The sequence below is a fragment of the Trichosurus vulpecula genome, chromosome 1 (genome assembly GCF_011100635.1).
Source record: "Trichosurus vulpecula isolate mTriVul1 chromosome 1, mTriVul1.pri, whole genome shotgun sequence".
NCBI classification, from domain to species: domain Eukaryota; kingdom Metazoa; phylum Chordata; class Mammalia; order Diprotodontia; family Phalangeridae; genus Trichosurus; species Trichosurus vulpecula.
The window spans coordinates 461,064,847-461,091,537 of NC_050573.1; the positions used below are offsets into that span (position 1 = coordinate 461,064,847).

Below are 26,691 nucleotides of genomic sequence, written 5' to 3' on the forward strand. Positions count from 1 at the left end.
TTTTACAAATAGAAGTATTTAAAATATGTGTTATGGTCATCCATCTTGAAGGCTTATTTTTATTATATAACCTGATTATTCATAAAAAATATTTCCCCCTATAATTTTAGAACAAACTTTTAACTTAAGTAAAATAGTAGGCTTAAGAATAGCTTTTAAGGTTTTATCATCTTGTTTATCATTTAGTTTTTTTTAAAGGGTAGTTTATTGCTTGAATATTTTTTAAAATTGATGCAAAGAAATAGGTTAAGGTTAGGTGTATTTTTTAAAATATCAAGCATAGAATCACTCATTGAATTTCAAGGAAATACTATATCCCTTTAAATATTTATTATATGTTTTAAATTACAGTCATCTGAAAACTACAAGCAGACAGTCTGAGAATATTACATTCATATTACATCCAAGAACAAAGATGCTTAACATTTTTATTTTAACATCAATTATGTATAGTTTACAGTTGACGGAAAAAAGAGATCAAAGTTTCTTTACTTTTTTTATATGAAAAAAAAAGTCAGTAAGGAAACTGGATTACCAAAGACACAGCACTACCAATTTAAAGAGTAAAAATGATTTCTAAATATTTTCAATTTTTACGACTTACAATTCAACATTTTTTAAAGTAATAAATTATGTCAACATTAAAGGGTCACTGTCAGGGTGAAAATATACATATTAAAAATTAACATATATTAGGAAAATGCTTTGGGTTTTTTCACCTGTTTTACTATTGGCACACTCCACATCATGGAGAGTAAAAATACACTTTGTCAAGTTTGTTCCACTGAGCTGGCCATTAGCCAGACTCTTCACAAGTTTCAACAGTAGTACAGTAATACAATCTTGAATAATGTTGCTTAAAATACATCAATTCAAATGTTGTGAAACTTTATTCTCCTACCAAATAAGCACCCTCATTCCCTAAAGAATTTTAGACATTCTCATTACAAGTAACCGTAAGCCTAAAACCTCTACTTCTTCAAGGGAAAATAATATAAAACTCTATCAGCTAATAGGGTCTTCAGTGATTTATAGGTTTGGAATTTACTATTTTTATAACCAATGTAAAAATAATGGCTCTTCTTAAAGCCATCTAATAATTTTACTCATAGCATCCCCAATACTACCACAATAATTCTCAATATAATATTGAAATTCTTAATATTCATATATAAGCTTCAAAGTCCAGTCTAATAGAAAAGCTGTCTTTAAAAATGATCACTCTAAGCAAGGTCCAATGATATCTTCACTAGTTTATATTAAAACATTTTTTGATGACACTGAGTTATTTTTAAAGACTACAAAATTACTTAGTTTTAATTTATAGAGTCAATTACAAGAAAGGTCAATTTAGATTAGGACTTGATCCTTCTTACACAAAGAGCTGTGCTTGCAAGAGATCACACAGTACAGAGAGAATCTTTATTTGTATGTACTCAAACAACTGTCTGGTTTCTTTGATTCCAGATTATGAGCATTATGGCTCTGTGTGGGTGGTTAGTGAGGATATGAAAACCACAATAAGAGTTGTGCATAGCCTTGAACCCCCCAATTTCCTTGTCTTTAATTACTTATATGGCTACAAGAAAACAAGGTAGAAAAAAATTCATTTTTTTAGGCTCTTCCATAAAGCAGTATTGTTGTCTCTTGTTACTCCCCCAATAATCAGGAATACTGACCATACTGAAAATGTTCTATTAAACCTGTTTAATCAGCACAGGGGATGTTTGATATAAAGAAGTAATACACCAATCTACAACCATCCCTTCTTTCAAAATCTTGCTCATTATTCATCTCTCCTCAAACTTTCTCTGGCTAACCTTACACTATAAACATTACTTGCTTGTTCTATTTCTCAGTATTTATGTATACTATTAATTGTTATCCTTGCTTTGCATTGCTATCCTATTCTCTGTTGTATGTTTGCTCTAGCTCGGTTATGAGTTCTGTGAGAGCAGGAACCCCATCTTTAACTCCTATTACATTTCCCCGTTGTGCCTAGCATAGTGCTGTATTTATGGTAGATGCTTAAATTCTGCTTAAATAAATGAATATGGAGAATTTCTGGGAAAGGAGAGAGTTTTACACTGTTTCAGAAACCCTTGGTCTAGCACTCCTAAAACTGAATTTCATGTAACTGTCACTGTTTGAATTCAGGAATGCTAGGACTAGAAAGGTAGTAGTAAGAGTTTACAAAAATTCTTTTAAGTTTCTCCAAAGTCTTACACACACACACACACACACACAAAATGCATTGCTAAATATCAGTCTAGCTTTTGTTGAGAGTAGACTCTGCAAATGAGATCTTTTCATTTCAGTCAAAGGTTGTAGGTGGTTCAAAATCCATCAGAAAAGAATCAGTTCTGTGAATCAGGAAAAGATTACTATCTAATTTACACTTTGAAATTAATTTGGTAAGCCCTTTAATGCAACATAGGACAAAGGACCAAGTAGAATACCTGTTTGTTTCAAGATTATACAATTTAAAAAAAAATAAGAGTCCCAAAGTTGATTTCATATGAAGTGTTGCCCAAAGAAAGAATGCCTTGAGGCCTGTTTTTACTTTTCCTTCCAGACCAGAAGGAAAATATTTCAAATCTTATATATTTTTTAAGTATACCTGACAGTGTCCTTTCAAGAAATCTAAACATTTGCAGTTAAATATGCACACTTAAAACCTCACTATCTGCAAAATACAACACCTCAACTGTAACATCTTTTCAGCCTTTATTAATGAAGCATTTGTTTTATAAAGTCTTGCATCAAACCCAAATACACTTTACTATTTTTTAAATAAATAAAATAAACACACCACAGACAGTGACTATTTCATCAATAAGTTACACAAAGAACAAATAAATCATGGCACACATGAATCCAGTCCCTACAGTAGTGAAATGTTTTGGATGTCACATAAATAGGTATATTATATATTTCACATTGAGTTCAAATGGATTTTAAAGTGAAGAAGTTTCATCTTTCAATTTAAATGTAATACTGAAAATGTCAGGGTTGGGGCACAAAATAAAAACACCTTACTTTAATGCACATAAGAAATAAAATGAGAGTTTCCAAAAGTAGGTATGGATAACTCTTCTTTCCTTTTCTCCAAATGCCTTCCCCATGCAACCATCCCACAGTTTCAATGACCACAAACAAAACAAAAACCCACAAACATTTAAAAGGCAACAGCTTTGGCAAGCTATTAGCTTCTTTCAGAGGCTTATTATAATTATTTGGTGGAAAATAAATAAGTTAAAATAAGAAATCTCCCTCTTTTGGCTTTTTCCTTCTCAAATCTCCCCCCTCCCCCCCTTATATTGAGAAAGCACTTCTTAAATGATCACAATCAATTATTTCAACCACAAAACTGCTTGGTTTTACACAAGTATCAATTACATGATAAACCAATATGTACAAACTAGGATGGGGTTCTAGAGGTGGTTACACGCAGAGCTAAACTTGCAAGAGATCTCATGGCGCAGGTTGAAACTTTGTGACACAAGCCAGCTTTCGAAATATAGTTGGAAGCCAAGCGATACAGCCTTTCAGCTCCAAAGGTGTTGAAGTGCCCAGGAAGCACCTTCTCTACCACGCCACTGTCCACCAATTCTATCAGACGCTCACAGGTAACAATATAATCATTGATTCGGCTGTATGGAAGCCAGTCAATCATAGCTCCATCGTATACAACATCTCCACTGAACAAAATCTTCCGATCTTTGTCAAGCAAGCAAATGCTTCCCCTGGAGTGACCAGGCATGTGCATGACAGTGAGCTGTCGGTCACCAAGGCTGATCACATCCCCTAGAAATGAGAAGAGATTTTAAAGATTAAGAACCCCATTATAAACTTTGTTACAAAGATGGATACACAAAGATACAAAGTTAAACGGTTTGAGAAGGATAACCAAAGGTGGAAATAAGTTAATTTACATTCCAAACTTGGTTTTACAAATAAGATTACTTCCCCAAGAGAGTTTTATGAGTGAAAAGTGTTAGAAATGGGCTGGACTTCAAGTACGGGGCTGGTGTTGGAATGTATACCTTGTCTAAGGCCTTTAAATTTAGAGATGCTCATTGTCAGATTGGCTGCAGGGGAATGAATTTTTTTGGACAAAGAAATTCTCAAAGACCTTCTATTAGAACAGTCCTTCTTAAATTGTGGATTGTAACCCCATATGGGGTCATGAAAAATTTGGCAACAGTAAAAGGTTTCTGAACTCATAACAACCAAAAATTAATTAAAAATCAAATGCATAATGAATCTGGGGTGTTTCTGGCAGCACTCTTGTCTGTCTTGCATCAAGCAACTTCACTGCATGCAGCCTTGGCTCTGAACACAAAACATGCACACTTTGCATTTCGAATGAATGCTGTCAAAACTCAAAAAGGGATCATGAGTGGAAAAAATTTAAGAAGCCCCTAGAGTTATATTCTCTTCATAGGTCATCTTCGCAGTAATAAGTTAGTTTATATATGGGCTAGTCATGTATTCCCCTCCATTTCTCTACTTCCATCATACTGTTAAATTCTTAGATAATTCTCTATGCTCTATCTCCATGTAAGATAGTAATTAACCAAAATGGACAATTCCAGATTTTTCAGAAGCCTCATCTTCAGGATAAGGTAATATATTTAAATTAAAACATTTAATAAAATTATTTTGCAAACATTAGCATAAAAAAGATTTGCGGGGCATGCAATAAAGACCCAGATCAAAATAATATACATTCAGAAAGACTAAAAAAATGCAGCAAGATTAGAGAGAAGGTAAGTGATAGAGGAACAGTGGATGAGAATTTCTCCATTTCAAATTGGCAGCAAAAGCTTTTATGGTGGATTTGGGATTCCAAGAGAACCTCAAAGAAGAGAGCTTAGTAAGGTAGCAAAGGGACACTTTCTTGGAGATCAAGCACTCAGTAAAGCAAAGCTCCTAGCTATTCAAATTGGGACCTGTGGGGGAATGTTGTTCTTCAATCATTTCATTCATGTCTGACTCTTAAAGATCCCATTTGGGGTTTTCTTGGCACAAATATGGGAGTAGTTTGCCATTTCCTTCTCTAGCTCATTTTATAGATGAGGAAACTAAGGCAAACAGGGTTAAGTGGCTTACTCAGGGTCACACAACCAGTAAGTATCTGAAGCCAGACTTGAACTTAGGAAGATGAGTCTTTCTGACTCCAGGCTTGGCAGTCTATCCACTCTGCCACCTAGATGCCTCACAGGAAATTTAGTTTTGAATTAATACTCCTGATCCTCCAGTAAGAGAGCCAAAGGGAAAACACTATTTCTCTGAGCCAAGTGGCTGAAATTTACTTCAGAAGATGATCACATAAAAGGACTGGGCAAAGGCTTATGACTAAGCTCTCTGGCCCAATATCTCTTTTCACACTGTCATTATCTTGTTCCTAGTGCTAGGTCTCAAGCTGATACCAGAACAAATGAGACATTCCAAGATCCTCTTTGAAATAATGTTTTGGGATTATAATTCTCTTGCAAAGCAAGAATACAATGCCTTTGGAAAACCTACAAATCACTGTCTTATTTTATTTGACCCTCAATATATAGGGAGGGGGGAGAGGGAGGAAGAAACTCCTAATAACTTTGGCAAATAACTGCTCAGTTGTGATCAAATGGTTTTTATAGAGGACTTTTTAAGAAATCCTGGAAAGAACTATCCACTAAGCAAATGTTAACAGGCTAGAATAGGTGGTGATTTTCAGTCAGGTGCTAAGAATAAAGCCTAGCACAGTCTTGTAGGTGAGACATTTAGTTGACCAGTAATTGAATTTAGTGTGGGAGAAGCACTGTATCTAGCCTAGGTTCAAATCCCAGCTCTATTAATTAATATCTACATAACCATGGGCAACTCAAAAGCTCCCTGGGACTTAGTTTATGAATTTACAAGATGAGAGATTGGACCAACATCCTTTTAGCTCTATATCCTGTCAGTTTGTGACTTCATGGTATGTTTTTAAGGAAGAAAATTTTAAGATTAATTATAATAGTACTTACTTTGTATTTAGGGGTTATATTGCTTTGTACTTTTCACTAACTTATATGGGATACAATTTGGTATAAAGTACATATTAAGCAAAATACAGATGCTTTAAAGAGTTGTATTGTTGTAGGAAATGTATTTATGTGGTAATGTGCTTCTTTCAGTTATCTGTGGCTGAAGAAACTCTAACAAAGGTCAGGCATATGGGTCCACTGAAAAGTACCTACCAACCATCATCTACTGAGTAAGCAAAGTACTTAGGATGGATCAGTTTACTTTTATAGGAGTTTATTTATGGGTCCAAACCTTTTAAGTAAGGTCATATTAAGCAATAAATAATAGTTCTTTACTTTCACATAGCCTTTGCTTCAAAGCATGCATACATAATGTCATTTGATCTTTGTAGTAACCCACTAATGTTCATACCATGAGTAGTATGCATGTGAGTATTATTAGAACATCAAAAATGCCATACTTTATTAGAGCAATGGTTTCCCCAGTCTTTTATTTTAACACAGGCAATGTAGTGAAGCTTTTTTATAGCTCTGTTTAAAAATCTTGACTAGCTCTACTTAAGTTTAAAAAGTTATATTCTAGGATAAAATAGAATTTGTTCTGAAAAGATGAGGCCCTCTACTCTGAGAATATTTCTTCTAAACATAAACTGTCAAAGATGCCCAAGAAGTTTCAAAGGAAATGTTGTTCATAGAAGATTTGTGGATTAGGCTGGGAAGAAGAAAACTGGAGCAAATGACCAAGGTTAAAAAGGCAAAGATGGAAAGGTCCTCAAGTTTCTCAGACTGAGGAGAAAGTCTAATGAATTTTCACGTGGGAAATTATCCTTAAGACTTTAGAATTCTGATCAATAAACCACAAAGCCAAAAGGATGAAGGTGAAACACACCACTACCCATCTGACAGAAAGGTGATAAATTTAAGATGCAGAAAAAGACATGCACTTTTAGACAAAGCTAATGTGGGGATTTGTTTTACCAGATTATAGGAGATATATTGAGGGCTTTTTTTTTAAATCAGTGGAAGAGGGAAGGGGAGGGACAGACTAATAAAAATAATTGCTACCTTAAAATACAAAAACAATTTTAAAAGAAATTACTTTCCTATATTCAGGACAAGGTAAGAACCATTATAATTAAACTTTGAATATTTTCTTCCAATAACATACTGTCAGGACCTCAAACTATCTACAGCTAAAAGGAACCTAATCCAACCCTGCCTCTCCCATCTTGCAAACTAGTTTCCTGTAAGAAACTGCTTAACAGGGTGAAATATCAAACTGCTCTTTCTGTAACCGAAGAAGCAAAAAAACCAGGAATAGTAGTGGTAATGGCAAAGCCATTTGTCGATTAAGTTTACATCAAGTTGGCAGGGCACAAACTTTTGGGTGAGAGGCACGTACCCTGGGGAGGTTTTGATTCAAGAGTAAAAGCAATCTAAATCTACTTAAATATTGGTTGAAAAGCAATGCTACGTACAATAAATGATGGGAAAGTTAGAAAGGTACCAAATTTTAACTAGTTGTTTGCATTCTTTAATAACTTACTTTATTATTTATACTTAATTATTTTAATAGAGGGTGAATTTTCAAGGTGGTGGAGGAAAAGAATGGGTTAAAAAGACAGAAAAAAACATGACAATCTGGTTCTCAACCAGATGGGAAGCAATCAAGGCACCTCCTGATCAAAGAGATGCACACTCTAATTAAAGGCAAAGTACTTAAAAGGAAATATACCTCTAGTGCTGCATTTTCAAACCCAATTGTTCAAAATAACATTGCATGTCAAAGGTGCCAAAATACTTTCATGATTAAGAATGGAAGTTGCCTTCCATGAAAACAAAACAAAACAAATTAAGGATGTATCCCAAATTGCTCCACTTTCCCATGTGCAGAATCAAAGGAAATTATCCTAGAGATCTAGAATAACTCTCTCATTTTGCTGGCTGGAAAACTGAAGCCTCCTGGTTTTAGCATTATGGAGTTTTAAAGACTTTAATCAATCAATATACATTTAGTAAGGGAATTTCAGTCTCTTGACTTTTGTCTTTCCAGGCAAAAAGTTCTAATATTTTTAGGTGATCCTAGAAGAGACATTCTGTTTTCATTTTAGTTGTTGTTCTTTGGACAAGGACTCCATGAGTTAATTATTTTTTTTTTGAGCTTCAGGATTCCAAATTAGCTAAATACAAATTAAGCAAGCAAGAGCTTAGTTCTAATCTAACCTCTCACCCAATGTATTAGAATTCTCTAAGTCACTCACAAGCCCCAGACTCTGCCTGAGCACTGTCTATAATGCAAAACTTGCTACCTCATTAGGTCATTTTATCTCTGAATTTATTTCAATTTTTAGAAATTTTTTCTTGATAATAAGCAAAAATTAGCCTTCCGATCATTGACCCTAGCTACCTCTGCCCTCTGAAGTCCTACAGAGTAAGACCAACCTTTTTTCCACATGAGAACATTTTGAATACACTGATCCAATGCCCCATAAGTCTCTTTTTCCCTAGGATAAGTAAGGCCCCTTCTTCATTCCTCCTAGATAACCTTTACATGAGAGTTTAGAGTTCCTTCATCGTGGACTTCTGGACTCATTCCAGCTTGATAGTACCCTTTCTAAAATGTCACACCCAAAACAGAACATATGGTTTGATGAAAGCTGGGTACAGTGAGTACAGATTCTCTTTCTGACTCTGGACAATGCTGCCTCTTTTTGTACATACTCTTTGGGCATGTTTCCTTTAAAACAGGGTAGATTTTCCATTAGGACTCTGCATTCCCAACACAGTGTAATTCTGGTCTTGTGTTAGAGGCACTGGGTTACCTAGAAGATGCTGGAGGTAACAGGAATTCTACCCCAAAATGAAACATCCTAAGCCTCTAGCTCTCTAACCTGGTGGCACAATCAGTCTGGGAATTATTTGGGTTCAATGACTTCAAGTAATTACTTTATGCTCTCTGTAAAATAATAATACCCACTCATCTTCACATCATAAAGACAATGAACATAAATGAAATCCATGAAAATGGCATTACAATACCATTAATAGAAGGGAATTATTTTCTGTTACTGATTAAGTGTGATGATTTAGCTACTCTCTCCTTGTGCATAATTTACTAGCTGTGTGGCTAGGGATACAATCCAACCAATACTGGACATAGGGAAAGTAACTAACCTAACTGGTCACTAAATGAAGTAGATACGATTTTTTACCTCTCTAGCACTAAGTTGGGTGGGGAGAAGGAAGGCACATTATTCCACATTACTATTTTTAAAATCTGGCTATTTAGAGATCTTCTAGTTACTTCCCCAGAAAGTTAATAGGACATACTTTTCAAATATTGGAAATCTATATTTCTGGGTAAGGAGGAAATTAGATATTACTTAAAAAGTTGAAACTTACAGCTCCTAATGTGTTAGTAGAAGCTGTTTGTCAGTATTATCAATTTTCCAAGTGATTCTGTAAATACTAAGCCTTCTTTACATACCTTAAAACTTAGAAAACCACATAGATACAGTCATGAAAAATGGATTTGAGAATGCCTAAGTTCCCCCAAATTCTGTGAACCTCTCTTGCCTTTTCTAAAAGCTACCCTTTAAGCCATTAAAATACAAGTAGGTGCTCCAAATATTTTATCCATTTTTGAATTTATGGATAGCTGTAACTAGCAACTGCTTAAAATACTACTTTTTAAAAATGCTTGATTTTATTTTTATAAAACATCTGCAATAAATACAATAATTAAAATAATTTAACAATAAATGTTTGTTTCCTTGGTTTCACTGTCATATAAAGGCCACATCCAGCCAATTCTAGTGCAAAGTTAAGTCAAAAGACTTGTTCAAATCAAGAGAACCACTTGCTCTCAAGGAACTCAGTCTAATGAGGGAGACAACATACAAACAATTGTGTATAAATAAACCATATACAGGGTAAATTGGAAATAATCAAAAAATGGAAGGCACCAGTATTAAAGAAGGATGGAAAAGGCTTCCCGTAAAAGATGGGACTTAGCTAGGACTTGATGGGAAATGTCTGCAGTTTGGAGATGGAGTAGCAAGGAGGCCAGTGTTACTAGAATGCAGAATTACATGGGGTGGGGGGAGTGGGAGTGGAGAGGTGGGAGAAGATAGATGTAATGTGAAAGAAGACTTGAAAGGTGAGGGATGGGTAGATTATGAAGAGCTCTGAACACCACACAAGATTTTATATTTGATCCAGGAGGAGATGGGAGGCCACTGGAGGCAGCTAGGTGGCACACTGGATAGAGGATTAGGCCTAGAGTTGGGAAGACCAACTTGAAACCTGGGCTCAGACAATAGCAGTGTGACCCTGGGCAAGTCACTTAACCTGCTTACCTCCATTTCCTTAATTGTAAAATGAGAATAACAGGAGCACGTAACAGGCCTGTTGTGATTCTCAAATGAGATACTGGTAAAGCACTTGGCACACAGGAGTGCCTAGTACACGGGAGGCACCATAAAAATGCTTATTCCCTTCTTACTCCTCTACTAAGTTGGGGGATAACATTGCCAGACCTGAGTTTTAAGAAAATCAATAGCAACTGAGTGAAGGATAGCTTAGAGTGGAAGATATGTTAGGGCAAAAGGGCCTAGTGTCTCTTAATCAGGCTTCAACATCCTTACCTATAAACTGGGAATAACATCTATCCACACCTCAGATGTGGCACTGCTGTTTTAAACAATTAGCTCATTTAGTTTCAGAATTAAGTCAAGACAACAGGCATGGTTTAACTTGATGGGCACAGCTTCTATCAGAGCCCTAAGTGCAACCTGCCTTGACAACAACAAAGTGCAGATTGGGAAAAAAAAATAAATCTAGGTAAATTAGTTCAAAAGCATTAACACTGACAGAAACAACTACTTCATTACTCAAAATGCACGCCTTACTCAGTACTTAGACCTTCATATAAAAGAAGGCATCCATCAGCAGGCCCTTTTGCAGGCTTTGTCTGCAGCTAGGAAATGGATTGTTATAACAGAAATGTAGAAATTGTTCTACAGCCTACAGTGGAATTGCATCTTAACAAGGTGGGGAAGGGGGGGTTGCAATATTCCAAACTCTGTGAGTAAGGGGATGACATGGTACCCTGGAAAATTCTTTAAATCACACACAAAATTTAACACGGTATCTTTAAAAAGTTACAGCTAGAAAGGAGACAGGTCTTATTAAAAGAAGGCAGTGGGTATTAAGACAGCAAGTGAGACTTGAGATGGTTGCTATGGAAACAACTGGATGCAAATTTTATTTTTCACAATTCCATTAGTTAGATTATTAATCAAGAGAAGTACGTAGTCAGAACTTCCATTCAAAGGAAGACAACAAAACAGGTGGAGTCTTAGTTGGCTGGAAAACTGATAATTAAGGAAAAAATATCCTTAAAAAGACTTCAGTAAAAAAAATTCTTAGAATGAAGATGATTTTTTACTCCTGCTTCACCATGAGTCAAGAGGGGATACAATAAAGTAAAAAGGTACATAGCAAGGACCTTCCAGATGAACAGAGAATATTAGGATAGTCAACTAAGGCTGTCCTCTCCTGCTGTTAGCTCCACCATTTTGTAGGCATGACAAAGAGAAGGTTCTAGAATCATACTCAATGCTTCCACATGTTGAGGCCAGTTTAAGGATGAGCAGATTGCTCTCTGCATCTCACATGCATTCATAGGTATAGGCTATTTGCATTTAGTAGTGACCAGAACCGGTACTACTTAAATTGCTATTTTTCCCCTTCTTTGGCTAGTGGGTCTAGTGGAATTGTGGAGTTGAATTTGGGTAGGTTAAATATTCAATCAATGCCTACTCTATTGGTTTTCTATTCTCACAATCAAAGGTCTTCTTTGAGTCAACAAGGAAGGCAAAAACCTCTTTAGAAAGTACATGTATAAATCGTCTTCAATCATTGCTCTCTAAAATGGTTCTCTAAAGCTCCGTGTTGGAATTAATAATGCCATGGACTGAGTTGATAATAGGAGAGATTCTCTGGGAAAAAAAATAGTAACTTGGCATTAAGGATGCTCAATATGATTTAAGTCATGAAGTATCTTTTTTTATTTAAAAGTGCTTGCTGAACAAAGGGTCATATCATAACTAAACTAGGGGTGCAGAGAAATCATCTGTTAGATCTATGGATAAGGAAAGAGTTCGTGACCAAATTAGAGATAAAGAGGGTCACGAGATAAAATGGATAATTTTAATTACATAAAATTAAAAAGGTTTTGCACAAATAAAACCAATGCAGCCAAATTTAGAAGTAGATAAATGAGCAGTAGGTTTCTCTGACGAAGACTTCGTTTCTAAGATATATAGGGAATTGACTTAAATTTATAAGAATAAGAGCTATTCCCCAATTGATAAATGGTCAAAGGATATCACTAGGCAGTTTTCAAAGGAAGAAATCCAAGCTATCAATAGTCACATGAAAAAATCCTCTAAATTATTAATAATTAGAAAAATTCAAAATATTGACACAGTGGACAAAAAAGTTAAATGACAAATGCTAGAGGGTTTATGGGAAAATAGGCTGTGAAATCCTGCCATATTCAAAAGCAATTTGGAAGTATGCCCCCCAAATTATTAAACTATCCATGCCTTTTAGTCCAGCAAAACCACTACAAGCTCTATACTCCCAAAGAGATTAGAGGGAGGAAAAATACCCATATATACAAAACTGTTTATATCAGTCCTTTTTGTAGTAGCAAAGAATTGGAAACTGAGAGAGTACCCATCAACTGGGTAACTGCTAACAAAGTTATGGGAAATGTATGTGATGAAATACTATTATGCTATAAGGGAAGGTGAGGGGAATGGTTTCAGAGAAACATGGAAAGACCTGTATGAATTGATTGAGTGAATTGAGCAGAACCAGGAGAATGATTTATACACTAACAGCAATACAGTGATAATTTTAAAAGACTTAGGAATTATGATTAGCTATAAGGACCAACTACAATTCCAGAGGACTCAGGATGAAACATGTGGTAGACATTTTTGAGACATTTCTTTGCAGGGGTGGGGCATGGCCAACTTGGGAATTTGTTCTACCTGATTTACATGTTTGTAACAGGGTTCTATTGTTCTTGCTTTCTTAATTTGGGGGTGGGGGAAGCTGGCAGAGGGAGAATGTGGATTTCATTTGAAAACTGAAGAGCAGCTAGGTGGTACAGTGGACAGAGCACCGGCCCTGGAGTCTGCAGGGCCTGAATTCAAATGAGACCTCAGACACTTACTAGCTGTGTGACCCTGGGCTTAATTCCGATTGCCTCAAAAACATAAAAATAAATAAAAAGTGTCTGCCCAAAGATTAGAGAATGGCAGAACAAATTGCGGCATATGAATGTAATGGAATATTACTCTGGTGTAGTTGTCAGAGATCTGGCTTTGGGGAGAGACTTCGGTTCAAATCCTGCCTCTGACAAATGTTGACTATGAGCCAGTAAGGAAGTCACTCAACCTTTCAATATACCTGACAATTCGAAAACATTAAGTTACAAAAAAGAAACAGAGACAAATATGAGGCAGAGGAGTAATACCCAAATGAAATCACAGGCCTAGACAGAGATAAAATGAGAATCCTAAGATTCTCATCAGTCTAGACCTGCAAGCAAGGGTTTTGTGGATGTATCCCACCTTGGCAGTCTGACAATGCCTATGGCCCTTTTCTTAGAATATTTTTAAAGGCATAAAATACATAAGATTAAAAAAGAAACCAATTATATTGAAATAAGGATGTGATTTTTCTCCCATCTTAAGAATTTCTGACTGGAAGTCACCTTAGATGGTGTCTAGTGCCGGTAAGAAAACATTCAGGCTCAAGAGCTTTAATTTGTCCAAGGTCACAGACTCAGTGAGAGGTGGAATTTGAATCTAGGCTCTTTCACTTCAGAGCTGGTGCTTTTTAGACAGTTATCGAGGCTCCTTTCAACAGACATAAGGTAAATGGGGTCAGAATTGGATGTCATTTGGAGATAAGGAATAACATAGGAAGACTTGTATTAACTGAGGCAGAATAAAGAAAGCAGAACCAAGGAAATCTAGCCAATGTTGACAATTTAGTGAATAAATAACACTAAAAAGCATCTGGACTCCGATTAAAAAAACTAGTGTTGGTCTTAGAATACAAATAAAACATTTCCCCTTTGAGTAGCAATGAAAACTAAGGGTGGGGAACGCTGCAAACGGTTGCTGTGTCTTTTGGTTTTATTTAACTATTTTTCTTCGTTCCAAGGTAGGGTCTGAAGGAGGAGGGAGATCTGTATCATGAAGTGGCTGAGGAGAAAAAAAAATTTTTTTTTTCCCCCTTAAGTGACTGGAAATGTCAAACAGGTGCTCAGAATGGGAATGAGTGGGTGGAAATCTTTCAGGAAATCCAGTCTCACAGCCTGTGGCATTCCCACTGCACCAGGCTCCCGAAACTAATTAGGGGGCGGAGCCGCCTTCTACTCCACTAGTAGTACACAGTATCTCTCTACAGTAGCAGGGCGCTTAAACCCTCCCATCTGCAGGGCCCCAGAACCCAAGGGGCCTCTCCAGGGATCTTTTTTCCTTCCAAGGGAAGGAATGGAGACAGGTGTCATTCTGGTGACTTGGCAAAGGATCCCCCTCCTTTTCGCCCCCCGCCCTCCGTTTAGTCAAGATCACTGGCTGTTCTTCCAGGGCACATGCACCCTCCCCCCGCTTCGCGCCCCTCTCCCCACGGAGGGGCCAGGGCTCCATTACCCTCCTGCAGGATGTGGGTGGGCTGCACCGCTTGCACTCGAAACTGCCTGGCGTTCCAGCCGGGGCTTGGAGCCCGTACCACCTCGCTCTCCGACAGCCAGGTCGCGGTCTCAAAGTTGTCCCCACGGGCCAGGGCATCCGCCTCGGCCCGGTGCACCGCTACCTGGTCAAACTGGTAGAGCCCGCCGGCGTGGTCGAAGTGGACGTGGGTAGCCACGGCCAGCAGCGGCCGCCGCACTAAGTCCTCCCCTTTGTCCGGGTCCTGCAGGAGGCCAGCCGAGTACAGGTACTCGGGCAGGCTTCGAAGCCCCAGCCCGGTGTCGATCACCACGTCCTGCTCCGTGCCGCGCACCAGCCAGATGTTGGCGCGGTTGCCCGACTCGAAGAAGCGCTCCTGGATCCAGAAGATGCCATCGCCTAGGGACTTGTGCGCGTACCACTCCAGAGCCGACATGCTGGGGATAGGGAATGAGCGCAGGAACTGGGATGTGAGGCGGAAGAGTGTGGGTGTAGGGGTGCAGGGGTGCGAGCAGATAGGAGTGCGGCAGGCCTCTACCCCTCTCCGGGCCACAGACACAGCTGCAGCTCCCACAGGCTGTCGGCGCCGTCTGGAGAGGAGGAGGGCTCAACTGGGGGCTCAGTCCAGGGGGGCTGGGCTCGGGAGAGGCTGCGCTGCCCAGGGCCAAGAGGAGGGGCGGGGGGTGGGGGAGATGGGAAGGACGCAGTAGCAACAGCAGCCTCGGCTGAGCCCCCGCGAATGGGCGTCGCGGGGCAGCGCCTTCCAATTGCAGCGCAGAGCCCACTGCAGCAGGGAGAGAGAGCGCGGAAAGCGGCTCCTTCTCGCTCCACCCTCCTCACCCCGGGGTGGATCAAACTGCAGCAAAGGCAGGGAGGGGGGAGGCAGAGACAGCGTCGTCTGCAAAGCCACAGGTCCCGCGCGAACGAGGGGGAGGGAGCGCGCGTGCCCGAAGCTCGCGGGGCCCAAGCGCGCCTTCTAGTGCTCGCCAAACCGGCCAGGAAAGGGTGGGGGAGAGGCTGGTCAGGCAGCAGTCAGGGCGCCTGCCCAGGGCTGAAAAAGCTTGCTGTGCAGGGGGCGGGCCTTGGGGCGGGGCTAAGAGGCCTCAGCCGGCTGGAATTTGAATGCTGTTCTGGAGGGGGAAAAGAGAAGGGAGGGGTTCAGTTTCCTTGGAGGTGGAACCCTGCGACTGGGAGAGGCTGCACAGGTAACCCGGCACCCTTTCCCTGCCCGCCTTCGAGGGCACACTTGTGAGTTTGAGAACATAAGCAGCCCCAGCCAAGTCCGGCCAGGGAGGAGAGGTAGGCGATGGGGACCTTGAGGGGAAAGGGGAGTTAATGTGGAGCCTAAGGAAAGGGCTCTCGGTTCGGAGAAGTTAATTGAAAACATAGCCCAGAAAGCCATAGGCCAGAAAGAAGTTTGGACCCTGCTGCCTCTTCCTGCTCCCATTAAACCCCAAATGTCCTGTAATGATTCTTATCTGATTGTAACCTAGTCCCCCCTTGCTGGGGCTGACTGCAATGAGATTAGAAAGTAATTTACTCATTACTGAGGACTTTGTGGGCCATTAACCACGTTATGTGGACATAACCTTCTGTAGTGGAGGGATTCTCCCCACCACCACCCCCAGTATTACTGGTCATTGCACCAGGCTTGCAGCAAAGGGCAGAACACTTAGTATCTCCTTACTTACCTGTCAGCACATTAAACCGTGTCATGAGGTGAGGAGGGCTGCCAAGCTTTAAAACAAAATCAGATCTATTTTTTACACTTTTTTCATGTTTGGAATAAAGGCAAGGCAAGGGGGATGGGAACTGGAAGAGGCTGTGCTAAGTAAGAGGAGGTATCTGGCTAAAGATGAATTGGGGAAGACTGGAAAAGGTGGGTGTGGCCCAGTTAGCCTCCTAAAAGAGCTTTCCTTTTAACCTGCCCTCCCTACCCTTCTCTCCACCCATGTGCTGACTACACCCACCAAAATTTAGAAAATTTCTCTGGACTGTTGCCTCAGGCTGACTTTGGCCAGTAAAGCTGTTCTATTCACACAGCAGTCTTAGGCCCTCCCAAGATTGAGAGTTTCTTGAAGTCTGCAATATGTAGTCATAAAAGATAATTATACAAGCTGTATTTTGTGGAGGCAAATACTAACATGCCTCTCTGTTTTAGGGAGAGTATACTATTAGGCTATAAACTGCTTCAGATGACTTTAGTCATGATGGAGGTGTTGACTGGAAATTTCGTATTTACCTTTCTGTTCATATTTTATACCCCATTAGAAAGTCAAGTCAGTAAGCATTTATTAAGCACCTACTGTATGCCTGCGGTGTACTAAGTGGATACAAAGAAAGGCAAAAAACCCAGTCTCTGCTCTCCAGTAGCTCACAGTTTCATGGAGAATACAATAGAGGTCATCTGAATGTTGTGAGATGATGGCCTCGATTTTTTTCATTTTATAGGACGCTAGGTTCTCAGCTGAGGTAGAGGGGATAGGAGACCATGAGAGGCTTGAGGAGGGATGAAAAGGTTTAGAAAAGCCACTGTAGTTAGTGGGATATTGAATGGATTAGGGAGCAAAGCCTCATTTCTTTTTTGGCCTGCTTTATATGTAATAGGTAATTAATATCAATCAATCAACAGACTTTACCAGACCCCGTGCTAAGCACCGTGTATATGAATTGAGGCCTAGAGTCCTTGCCCTCTAGGAGTTTACAATCTAATGAGGGAGAGACAACATGCAAATAAATATATAAAAAGTAAGGATACAGTACAGTAGGAAGTTGTTAAGAGGAAAGGCACCAGAATTAAGAGGGGTCAGGCTAACAGTAGAAGAAGGAATTTTAGTTGCAACTTAAAATAAGCTAGAAAGGTCAGTAGTTGTAGCTTCAGAGGGAGAGTGCTCCAGGTATTAGGGACAGCCAGAGAAAATGCCCAAAGCCAAGAAGTGTACTGTTTTGTTCATGGAACAGCCAGAGGCCCGTGCCATTGGATCAAAGAGTTTGTTTTGGGGAATAAGATATAAGAAGACTGGAAAGATAGGAGGGATTAGGTTATGAAGGTCTTTGAATGCCAAACAGAGCATTTTGTATTTGATCCCAGAGGCAATAGGGAGCCCCTGAAGTTGTTTTGAGTAGGGAGGTGACATGGTTGGACCTGCACTTTAGGAAAATCACTAGTGTCTGAATGGAGTATGTGTTGGAGAAGGGCTGGCAAACCCACCAGCAGGCTATTGAAATGGTCCAGGACTGAGGTGATGAAGGCTTGTACTAGTGGTGGCAATGTCATTGGTGAGAAGGGGGTGCATTCAAGAGATATTGCAAAGGTAAAATTGACAGGCCTTAGCAACAGGATATATGAGAGAAGATGACACCTACAGTGTGAGCTTGAGGGACTAGAAGGCTGATGTTGCCCTTAACAGTGATAGGAGAAGGTGAGGGGTGGGGGAGGGTTTAGGGAGAAAGTTAATGAGTTCAGTTTTGAATACTTTTAGTTCAAGATGTCAACTGGACATCCAATTCTACATGTCTGAAAGGCCTTAGGAGATTCTAGATTGGAGGTCAGCCTAGAGCTTGGGGCAGGATAGGTAGATTCGAGAGTCATTAGCATAGAGATGGTAATTAAATCCTTGGAAGCTAATCTGTTCACCAAGTGAGATAGAATAGAAGAAGAGAAGAGGACCCAGGACCAAATACTGAGGGGATACTCAAAGTTAGAGGGCTAATTTGCAAGAGGATGCAGCAAAGGAGACAGAAGGAGTGGACAGATGGGAAGGAGGAGAACTCAGAAGGAATGGTGTCCTAGAAACCCAGGAAGAAGAGATATCAAGGAGGAGAGAGTGATCCACAGTGTCAAAGAGAATGAGGACTGAAAAAAGACCACCGAATTTGGCAACTAAGAAATCACTAGTAACTTTGGAGAGAACAATTTCAATGGAATAAGTTTGAAAACCAGATTGTATGAAACCAGAATACAGTTTTGTTTCTGAAGATTTTGCTATAGTCATTTAAGACATATGTAGCCATTACAGCCTCATCCTGCTTAGGTGGCAGCCTATTTGTTTGGTTTACTGAAGAGTATTGAGGATCATGGCTTAGTTCTTAAAACACATGGGAAGCTTTTGCCCTGAATTTTTCAAAAGTGCATAAAGTGTATTTTTATGATCAGGTAATAATGGATTAATTTCCCCCTCAGATTTCATGGGCTTACAAATGTGTTGCTAATTAAATAGACCCTATAGCACTGTATGAAATCTGTAGTTTTTTCCCATTGTTACCATTTACATGCTCATATTTTTTAATTTTTTAAAACTAATTTTATTATTTATTTAATATTTTTTAGTTTTCAGCATTGATTTCTACAAGCTTTTGAGTTACAAATTTTCTCCCCATTTCTGTCCTCCCCCCACTCCAAGATGGCATATATTCTGATTGCCCCGTTTTCCAGTCAGCTCTCCCTTCTGTCACCCCACTCCCTCCATCCCCTTTTCCCTTACTTTTTTGTAGGGCAAGGTAGATTTCTATGCCCCATTGCCTGTATATCTTATTTCCCAGTTTGCATGCTCATATTTTTATGCAGTTATGAACATGTAGGAAAAGGTATCCAACAAGCATTTATTAAGGTCCCGTAAGTGCCAATAAAAGGCACTATTAAGGCTGCAGATTTTATAAGATGTCCTTCATTCGGTGAGTTTACACTTAAGCAAAGCACTAGGAAAAAAAATAAACCCTAAAATTATGAGGCCAAATTGGAGAGTCTAACAGGTAAGTGATGAGAGAAGGTATCACATAAGGTAAGGTATGTTACAAGGAGGTGATTCTTGAGCTGGGCTTTTAAGAAGCAGAAGGGTATAGTGGAAGCCTGGTCAAAGATCTGGGTTCAAGTTTTGCTCAGTTACATACTGACTGTGACCAGGGACAGGAGGTCACTTTACTTCTCAAGTGCTCTTGGCAGCTCTAAGTTGCAGAGAAGGTGCCAACTAGCATTAGTGAAGGGAATTTCTTGACAGTTTCCTATAGCTGATGGGGGATGGGGGGAGTGGGGTAGAGGAAAAAGGATCAGCCCAAACATAACCTTGAACTAGAAAGTGCACCTCTTATTCAGGAAACAATGAGTAGTCTCTTGTCTGAAATACAGGGAATTTGGGGAATTAATGGGTTGAAAAAGAAGGGTACAGAACCCAAGAGATTCATCAGTGTTCTGAAGACTGAGGGGATGACTTGGTGAGTTGAGTGCTACTATAATCCAAATGTGAAGTGATAACTGGAGGAATTAGGGGGTGTGGTGAAGAAATGGGAAAGAGAGAGATTAAAAAAGCTGGAAGAATCATTAGGATGGCAACCTGTTGGATGTGGGGAACAAAAGAAGAAAGTTTACTCTGAAGTTTTGGTTCTGGGTGACTGGGAGGCAGTGTTGGAACTGGATTTCATAAGGATTAAGCCTGTGATTAGGAAAAACTAAGGCAAGGAAAAGGATAGAAAGAACCGGTATAACAAGGAAGGTGGCGACTATGCTTAGACTGTTCTTCTTTTCCCCCTCTAAATAGGAAGGTGGCTTTGCTGAAGCCTTTTAGCTTCATTTTTCTATGGTAGTATTTTACTGAAAGCATGGAAGAGGGTGGTGTCCTTAATTTGGAATCCACTAGCAAAATTATTAGTTTCTTTTCCTGCCACTTAAAGCTAGCTATACTTTTTTCTGGGTCTGAAGATTTAGTCTTTAGGAAGTGGGAAACCATTGAATGTTATTGAAGAAGCTAGTATTTCAGGAGAATTAATCTGACAACAATTTGCAGAATGGTTTGGAGGTGGGGGGGGGGACTAGTTATGAACCTAACGGAGACCTAGGCTTGAGGTAATAAGGCCCTGGATTACAAATGAAAGGAAAGAGAAAAATATGAGAAAGATTTCAAAAGAAGAATTCAATAGGTATAGTGTTTAGTCAGTAAACATTTATTAGCACCTACTATGTTCCAGGCATTCTGCTAAGTGCTGGGAATACAAAAAGAGGTGAAAGACTATCCCTGCCCTCAAGAGGTTCTCAATCTAATCGGGCTGACAAGCAAACAAATATGTACAAACTAGTTATATACAGGATAGATGAGAATTAATTAATAGAGGGAAGATGGTAGAATTAAGAGGGGTTAGGAAAGATTTTCTGTAGAATTTGGAATTTTAGCTGGGACCTAAAGGAAGCCAATAGGTGGAGATGAGGAGGGAGTGCATTCCAGGCATGGGGAACAGCCAGGGAAAATGCCCACAGCCAAGAGATGGAGAATCTTGTTTATGGCACAGCAGGGAGGCCATTGTCACTGGATCCAAAAGTAAGTACATAGAACTCTGGAAAGGTAGCAAGGGGGTAGGTTTTGAAAAACTCTGAACTCCAAACAGGATTTTGTATTCTGTGCTGGAAGTAATAAGGAGCCATTGGAGTTCACTGAGTAGGAGGGAATTTGTGTTGAACTTGTAATTTAAGAAAATTTTTTACGTGGCTGAATAAATGGTGGATTGGAGTGGAGAGAGAGTTGAGGCAGGCAGACACACTAAAGGGCCTATTGAAACAGATGGGTTATTAAGTGATGGGGGCCTGCACCAGAGTGGTAGCAACCTCAGAGGAGGGAAGGGAACATTCAAGAGATATTGCAAAGGTTTAATCAAGCAGGCCTTGGCAACAGATTGAAGAGAAGGAGTGGTAGATACTTAGGAATCCAGGATGACTCCTATGTTGTCTTCTATAGTAGTAGGAAAGGGTTTAGGTCACAGAGGTGGGAAGCCTTCAGCCTGGAGGCCACATGTGGCCTTCTAGATCCTTAAGTGCAGCCCTTTGACTGAATCCAAACTTCACAGAACAAATCATAACAAAAGAACTCAGTCAAAAGGCTACACACCCAAGGACCTAGGCGGCCGCAAGTTTTAGGAGGAAAGATATTGACATGTTTTGGACATGTTTAGTTTAAGATGTCCACCGGACAGCCATCCAGTTCAAGATGTCTAATAGGCAGTTGGAGATGAGAAATTGGAGGTCAGTAAAGAGGGTAAGGCAGAATTGAGAGTCATCAGCATAGACATGGTAATTTATATATGTGAGAGCTGATTCCTTCACCAAGTGAAGTAGTATGGAGGGAAAAGAGAAGAGGGCCCAGGATAGGACCCTATGAGACAGTTACAATTAAGAGTACATGATCTGGAAGAGCATCCAGCAAAGGAGACAGAGGAGGGGCAGTCAGGTAGGAGGAGAACCCAGAGAAGCGGTATCCTGAAAAAAACAAGAAAGAAGAGAGTATTAAGGAAGAGAAAGTGATCAATGGTGGCAAAGGCTGCAGAGAGGTTGAGGAGAAAAAGAATTGAGATTGAAGTAGATGAGGCAAAGGAAACGAAAGAAGTCAGAGATGAGTTAGAGGGTTTGAACTCCAGCCATACCATTGACCCACCAGGAAATCGGGATCTTAGATTAAAAATGGGTGGGACTTTCTAAGAGTGACTCATCCAAGCCCCTTATTTTACTGATGAAGAAAACGGGCCTCTTGAAAGTTGAAATGACTTGTCCAAGATAGGATTTGAACTGAGGTTCTCTGACTCTGGTCTGGTGCTCAGTGGTCGTTGTTTGGGGAAAAGATGTTTATTTTAGTTGGACATTTTGAGTTACTCAGTTCAAATTCTACCTTCTACAAGGCCTTTCCTAGTTCTCCTTGGCTGCTAATGCTTGCCCCCTTGGGAATTACCTTTCAGCTACTCTCTGCATATTCTGTCTGTACCTATATTGTAAGCACAGTGTGTTGTTTCCAACAATAGAATGTGAGCTCCTTGAGGGTAGAGAATATCTTCACCTTCCTTGGTATTCCCAACATTTGGCTTTTGCTTGGCATGTGGTAGCTACTTAATAAATTCTTGTTGACCGAGATGTAGAACAGAAAATTGTTTACAACCAGAGATAGAGATTTAGTTTAGTCATTAGTTTAAAGCTAGAAGGTGGCCTTAGAGGGCATTGAGAGAAAGTCACTATCTCTAAGTAACATAGGTGAGAGGCAGGACTTGAACTGGCTCCAAAGCCAGTAAGCTTTATGAATTATAACACAATGCTATCTATATAGGGGTGAACCTTGAATGAATTAAAGGGAGACAATGTAAAGTACCACAGAGGTTGGGGAACTGAACCTTGGAGGAGTGGGGAAGTGCTTCCTACATGTTTAAGGAGCAAGAGAGGGAGAAGAGGAGCCAATGGAGTAGGTAAAGGGAGTAGGAATAGGCTAGTGGAGTGATGCTGAAGTCCAGAGAGGAGAAAATCTTAAAATGGAGAAAGTTTCATAATTAGTGAGTGCCTCATGTCTGGGGTAAACTTGATCTTCACATTCTAGCTTCTTTACTTTTAAGGCCCAGGTACTACCACTTTAACATAACTTTAACCTAATTCTAACAGCTGAAAGCATCCTCTTCCTCACCAAATATTCCTGAATACTTTCCATCTCTCCCAGCCACTCCCTGTTTTGCACATGTTTCCCTTCCCCACCCCCCCCAAGACAATATATATTCTTTGGAGATAGTGACAGCTTTGTGCTTTGTGAACTGTGGGCTCTTTTAATAAAGGTTTGTTGGATCAATAACAGGAAGGCAATTGATGGTATGTGCTTCTGAGATATCCAGAAGAATGAGGATTTGAGATAAGGTTCTAGGATTAGGCCAGTAGGAGGTTATCTCTGACCTTTGAGAACAAGTTTCAGTAGAAAGGTTTGGTACTAATGTCAGATTGCAGTGGCTTGAGAAATTTGTCAAGAAAAGGAAGACATTAGTTTTTATGGTAGAAATTCAAGCAAAAGGTTTTTTGTTTGTTTTCCTAGATAGGGAGAACTTTAGAGAAGGAGAGGAGAGAGATGAGAGAGTGATATTTGGTAGGGGAGAATAATTGAGGAACACAGGTTTCAAGTGGAGGGGATGGGAGAGATAGCACTTGTGGGAGGCCTTTATGGTGGAGGGGGAAAGAATACTTCTTCCTCTGAGCTAGGAGGAAAGAAAGAGAAGATGACTATTGAAAAAAAAATACTTTTTGAGTTTTTTGAGGCTAGAATAGGGAATATAAGGATAGAATACAAGGTAGAAATAGGGCACTGAAGTCCTCTACTTGAGAATCTGTAAAACTACGTATATTTCATTTTGTGCAAATGTTTTTGGGTATTGTCTTCCTCCTTAGACTGTGAGCTCCTTATGTGCAGGGACCATCTTTTGCCTAGTGCTTGTCACACAGTAGGTCCTTAATAAATACTGGTTGACTTGTTTTCTGATTTACAAACAATATGCTAGTTACAAATGATTCTTTTGTCTACATTAAAGCAGGTCAGATAAACCTTTTTTTGTAAATCTTCTTAAATTCGTTATATTGTATCAATATACAGTGTTTGAAAATAATAAAATAATTTCTTTGAGAAGATTGTATAATTCTGAGTTTTTACAAATTTAGACAAACTTCCTACTGTGTGTCTAAATTGTTGATGTTGATTGTTGTAGCCTAAATTGTTGATTGTACGTATATTTTGTATTGCTGCTTCGCTTGCCTTGTCTTATTCCCTATTTTTTAAAACAAATTTTTATTGATATCTTTTGTTTTTACCTTCATCTCCCAGTGTATGCCTCTGCCAACTCCCTCCAAGGCACATCCCTCATAATAATACATTTTTCAAAAAGATGAAAAAAATCAGCAAAACCAGCTAAACCGTTAAAAAAGTCTTCCATTATATGCAAAGTTTAATGTCCACGATATAGTACCCCTGCAAAGGGGAAATGGAAAGGTAACTTCTCATCTCTCTTCTTTTAGGACAGGCTTGATTTTTACAATTCCACAGCATTTAGTTTTCAATTGTTTGGTTGTTTTTTCTTTTTAGATTGTTAGAGTATCTGTGCATATGATTTTCCTGGTCCTGCCTTCTTCTCTACATGTGTTCATGAGTTTTTTCATCCCTATCCATATTTGTCATATGTGTAGTTTCTTACATCTTAGTAATATTCCATAACTGCCTTATACCATAATTTGTTTCGACATTCTCCAGTTATAAGCCTATAACTTGTCTTTAGTCTTTTGTTGTTGTTGTTCTTTTGTTGTGTTATCAAGTTGTGTTTGATCCCTGTGACCCCATTTGGGGTTTTCTTGGCAAAGATACTGGAATAGTTTGCCATTTCCATCTGTAGCAACAATCTGCTGGCAGCTGCTGTAGGGGTGTAAGACCCACCAACAACCATCACACAACAACCTGCCAACACAGGTTCTTTGATCTGCTTTACTAGGAGTTAACAATCTCAATTTAATCGGAACATACAAATATCATTCACTTAGTTCAGGGGAAAAAGCCAGCACCCTGAATTTCAGAGCAAATACAAAAAATTACAAACATACATTTATAAACAGACCAAATACAATTCATAGTTACCAAGAAACCATCAACATCTGAGTTCAGCTGGGAGGCCCTTAGAGCAGCTGCCCAGAGTCCTGAGCCTCCAAGAGAATGCCAACCTCTGGGTTTATATGTCTTGTTCAGGGTCAAAGGTGAGTCACACATGCGACTCACCCATGGGACCTAAAAGCGTCACAAAAATTTGACTTAAACCCATGTGGACTAAAAGTCTCTGATGTCGCAAACATGTCACTCAAACCCAAGTAAACTAGGCTTTCACTTGAGGCAAGGAGGTCATCAAGGACCCCTAGTTTAATCAAGGAAACAAAGGCCAAACTCTTCAAGGGCACTTGATCGAATAAGTGCTAAAAGCCCATCTTGGATTGCCAATACACCTTCTCCAGATCATTTTACAAATAAGGAACTAAGGCAAACAAGGTTAAATGACTTGCCCAGAGTCACACAGCTAGTAAGTGTCTATGACTGGATTTGAACTCATGAAGATGAGTTCCTAGCCTAGTGCTGTATTCACTGTGCCATAAAAAGTTGTTAACCTCTTGAGGTGTATGCATAGCCAGGGGAATCACTAGGTCAAAGAGTATAGATATTTTATTCATTTTCTTTGCATAATTACAAATTACTTTTCAGATTGACTAGACTAATTCACAGCACTAAGTGTGTCCAGTCTTTCACTCAATTCCTCAAACATTGATCATTCCCAACTTTTGTCATCTTTGCCATGTTGCTGCTTGTGATGTGAGACTTCTGGGTTGTTATGTTTTATTTCTCTTATTAGTAATTTGGAGCATTCTTTCATGTGGTTATTCTTTTTGAAAATTGTTTATCCTTTGACAAAGGAATGAATGAATGCATGAAAAGCCATTTATTAAAGCCTTTACTATGTACCAAGCTCCATGCTAAGTTCTAGGGTTTAAAAGGAAAGACAGTTGAAGCAAAGACTTTTTCCATGAGGAAATGGCTTTTTGGCTATTTATTTTTTACTTTGCTTTTTATCTTGGATATCAGGCCTCTATCAAATATTTGGTACAAATTTTTTCTCTCTTGTTGACACCTTGCCTTCTTATGCTAGTTGCATTCATTTTGCTTAAACAAAACCTTTTCATTTTCTTGAAATAGAACCCTGGAAAACCAGGCTTTGATAAAGACCTTTAGCATTCAAATGGAGCTACTAGACCACAACTTAAACCTAAATCACTCTGGCTGTTGCTGATTGGCCAGTAGTTTGCCCCATCCCATTTTTTGGGGTTTTGGTGGCTCTGAAGGAGTATGGAGGGAGTATGAATAACAGGGAGTATGAATAACAATTGTTTCTGTTCTGGCCAGAAACCCTGAGGGTCTTCCCCTTCCAGTTTGATTTTTTTTTTTTTGAGTAGGCAAACTAGGCCATCTTTTGCCTCATTTCTTACCTAGCCTTAAATCACTGAATGGGTATTGCCTCAGACAAACTAAGACTTGGGAAAGACCTTTGCCTAAAAAAGGCCAAGGTGCCCTACTGTATCTGGGGTCATCTTCAGTCTTCCTGACCTATGTCTT

General features: G+C 39.4%; 2 protein-coding genes across 2 annotated transcripts in view; one reads left to right on the forward strand and one right to left on the reverse strand.

Moving 5' to 3' along the window:
• Nucleotides 1–293: 293 nt before the first annotated feature.
• Nucleotides 294–15,744, reverse strand: MBLAC2 (metallo-beta-lactamase domain containing 2). The gene is made up of 2 exons (XM_036741751.1): nucleotides 14,756–15,744; nucleotides 294–3,807 (listed from the first exon to the last, which is right to left on the reverse strand). Exons 1-2 carry the CDS (start codon nucleotides 15,207–15,209, stop codon nucleotides 3,422–3,424), a joined length of 840 nt encoding a protein of 279 aa, XP_036597646.1. The 5' UTR covers nucleotides 15,210–15,744; the 3' UTR covers nucleotides 294–3,421.
• Nucleotides 15,513–26,691, forward strand: part of POLR3G (RNA polymerase III subunit G) — a 72,297-nt gene continuing 61,118 nt past the window's right edge. Inside the window, 2 exon segments of the mRNA XM_036741752.1 lie at nucleotides 15,513–15,651; nucleotides 15,654–15,710. Coding sequence (XP_036597647.1) covers nucleotides 15,513–15,651; nucleotides 15,654–15,710 — 196 coding nt within the window.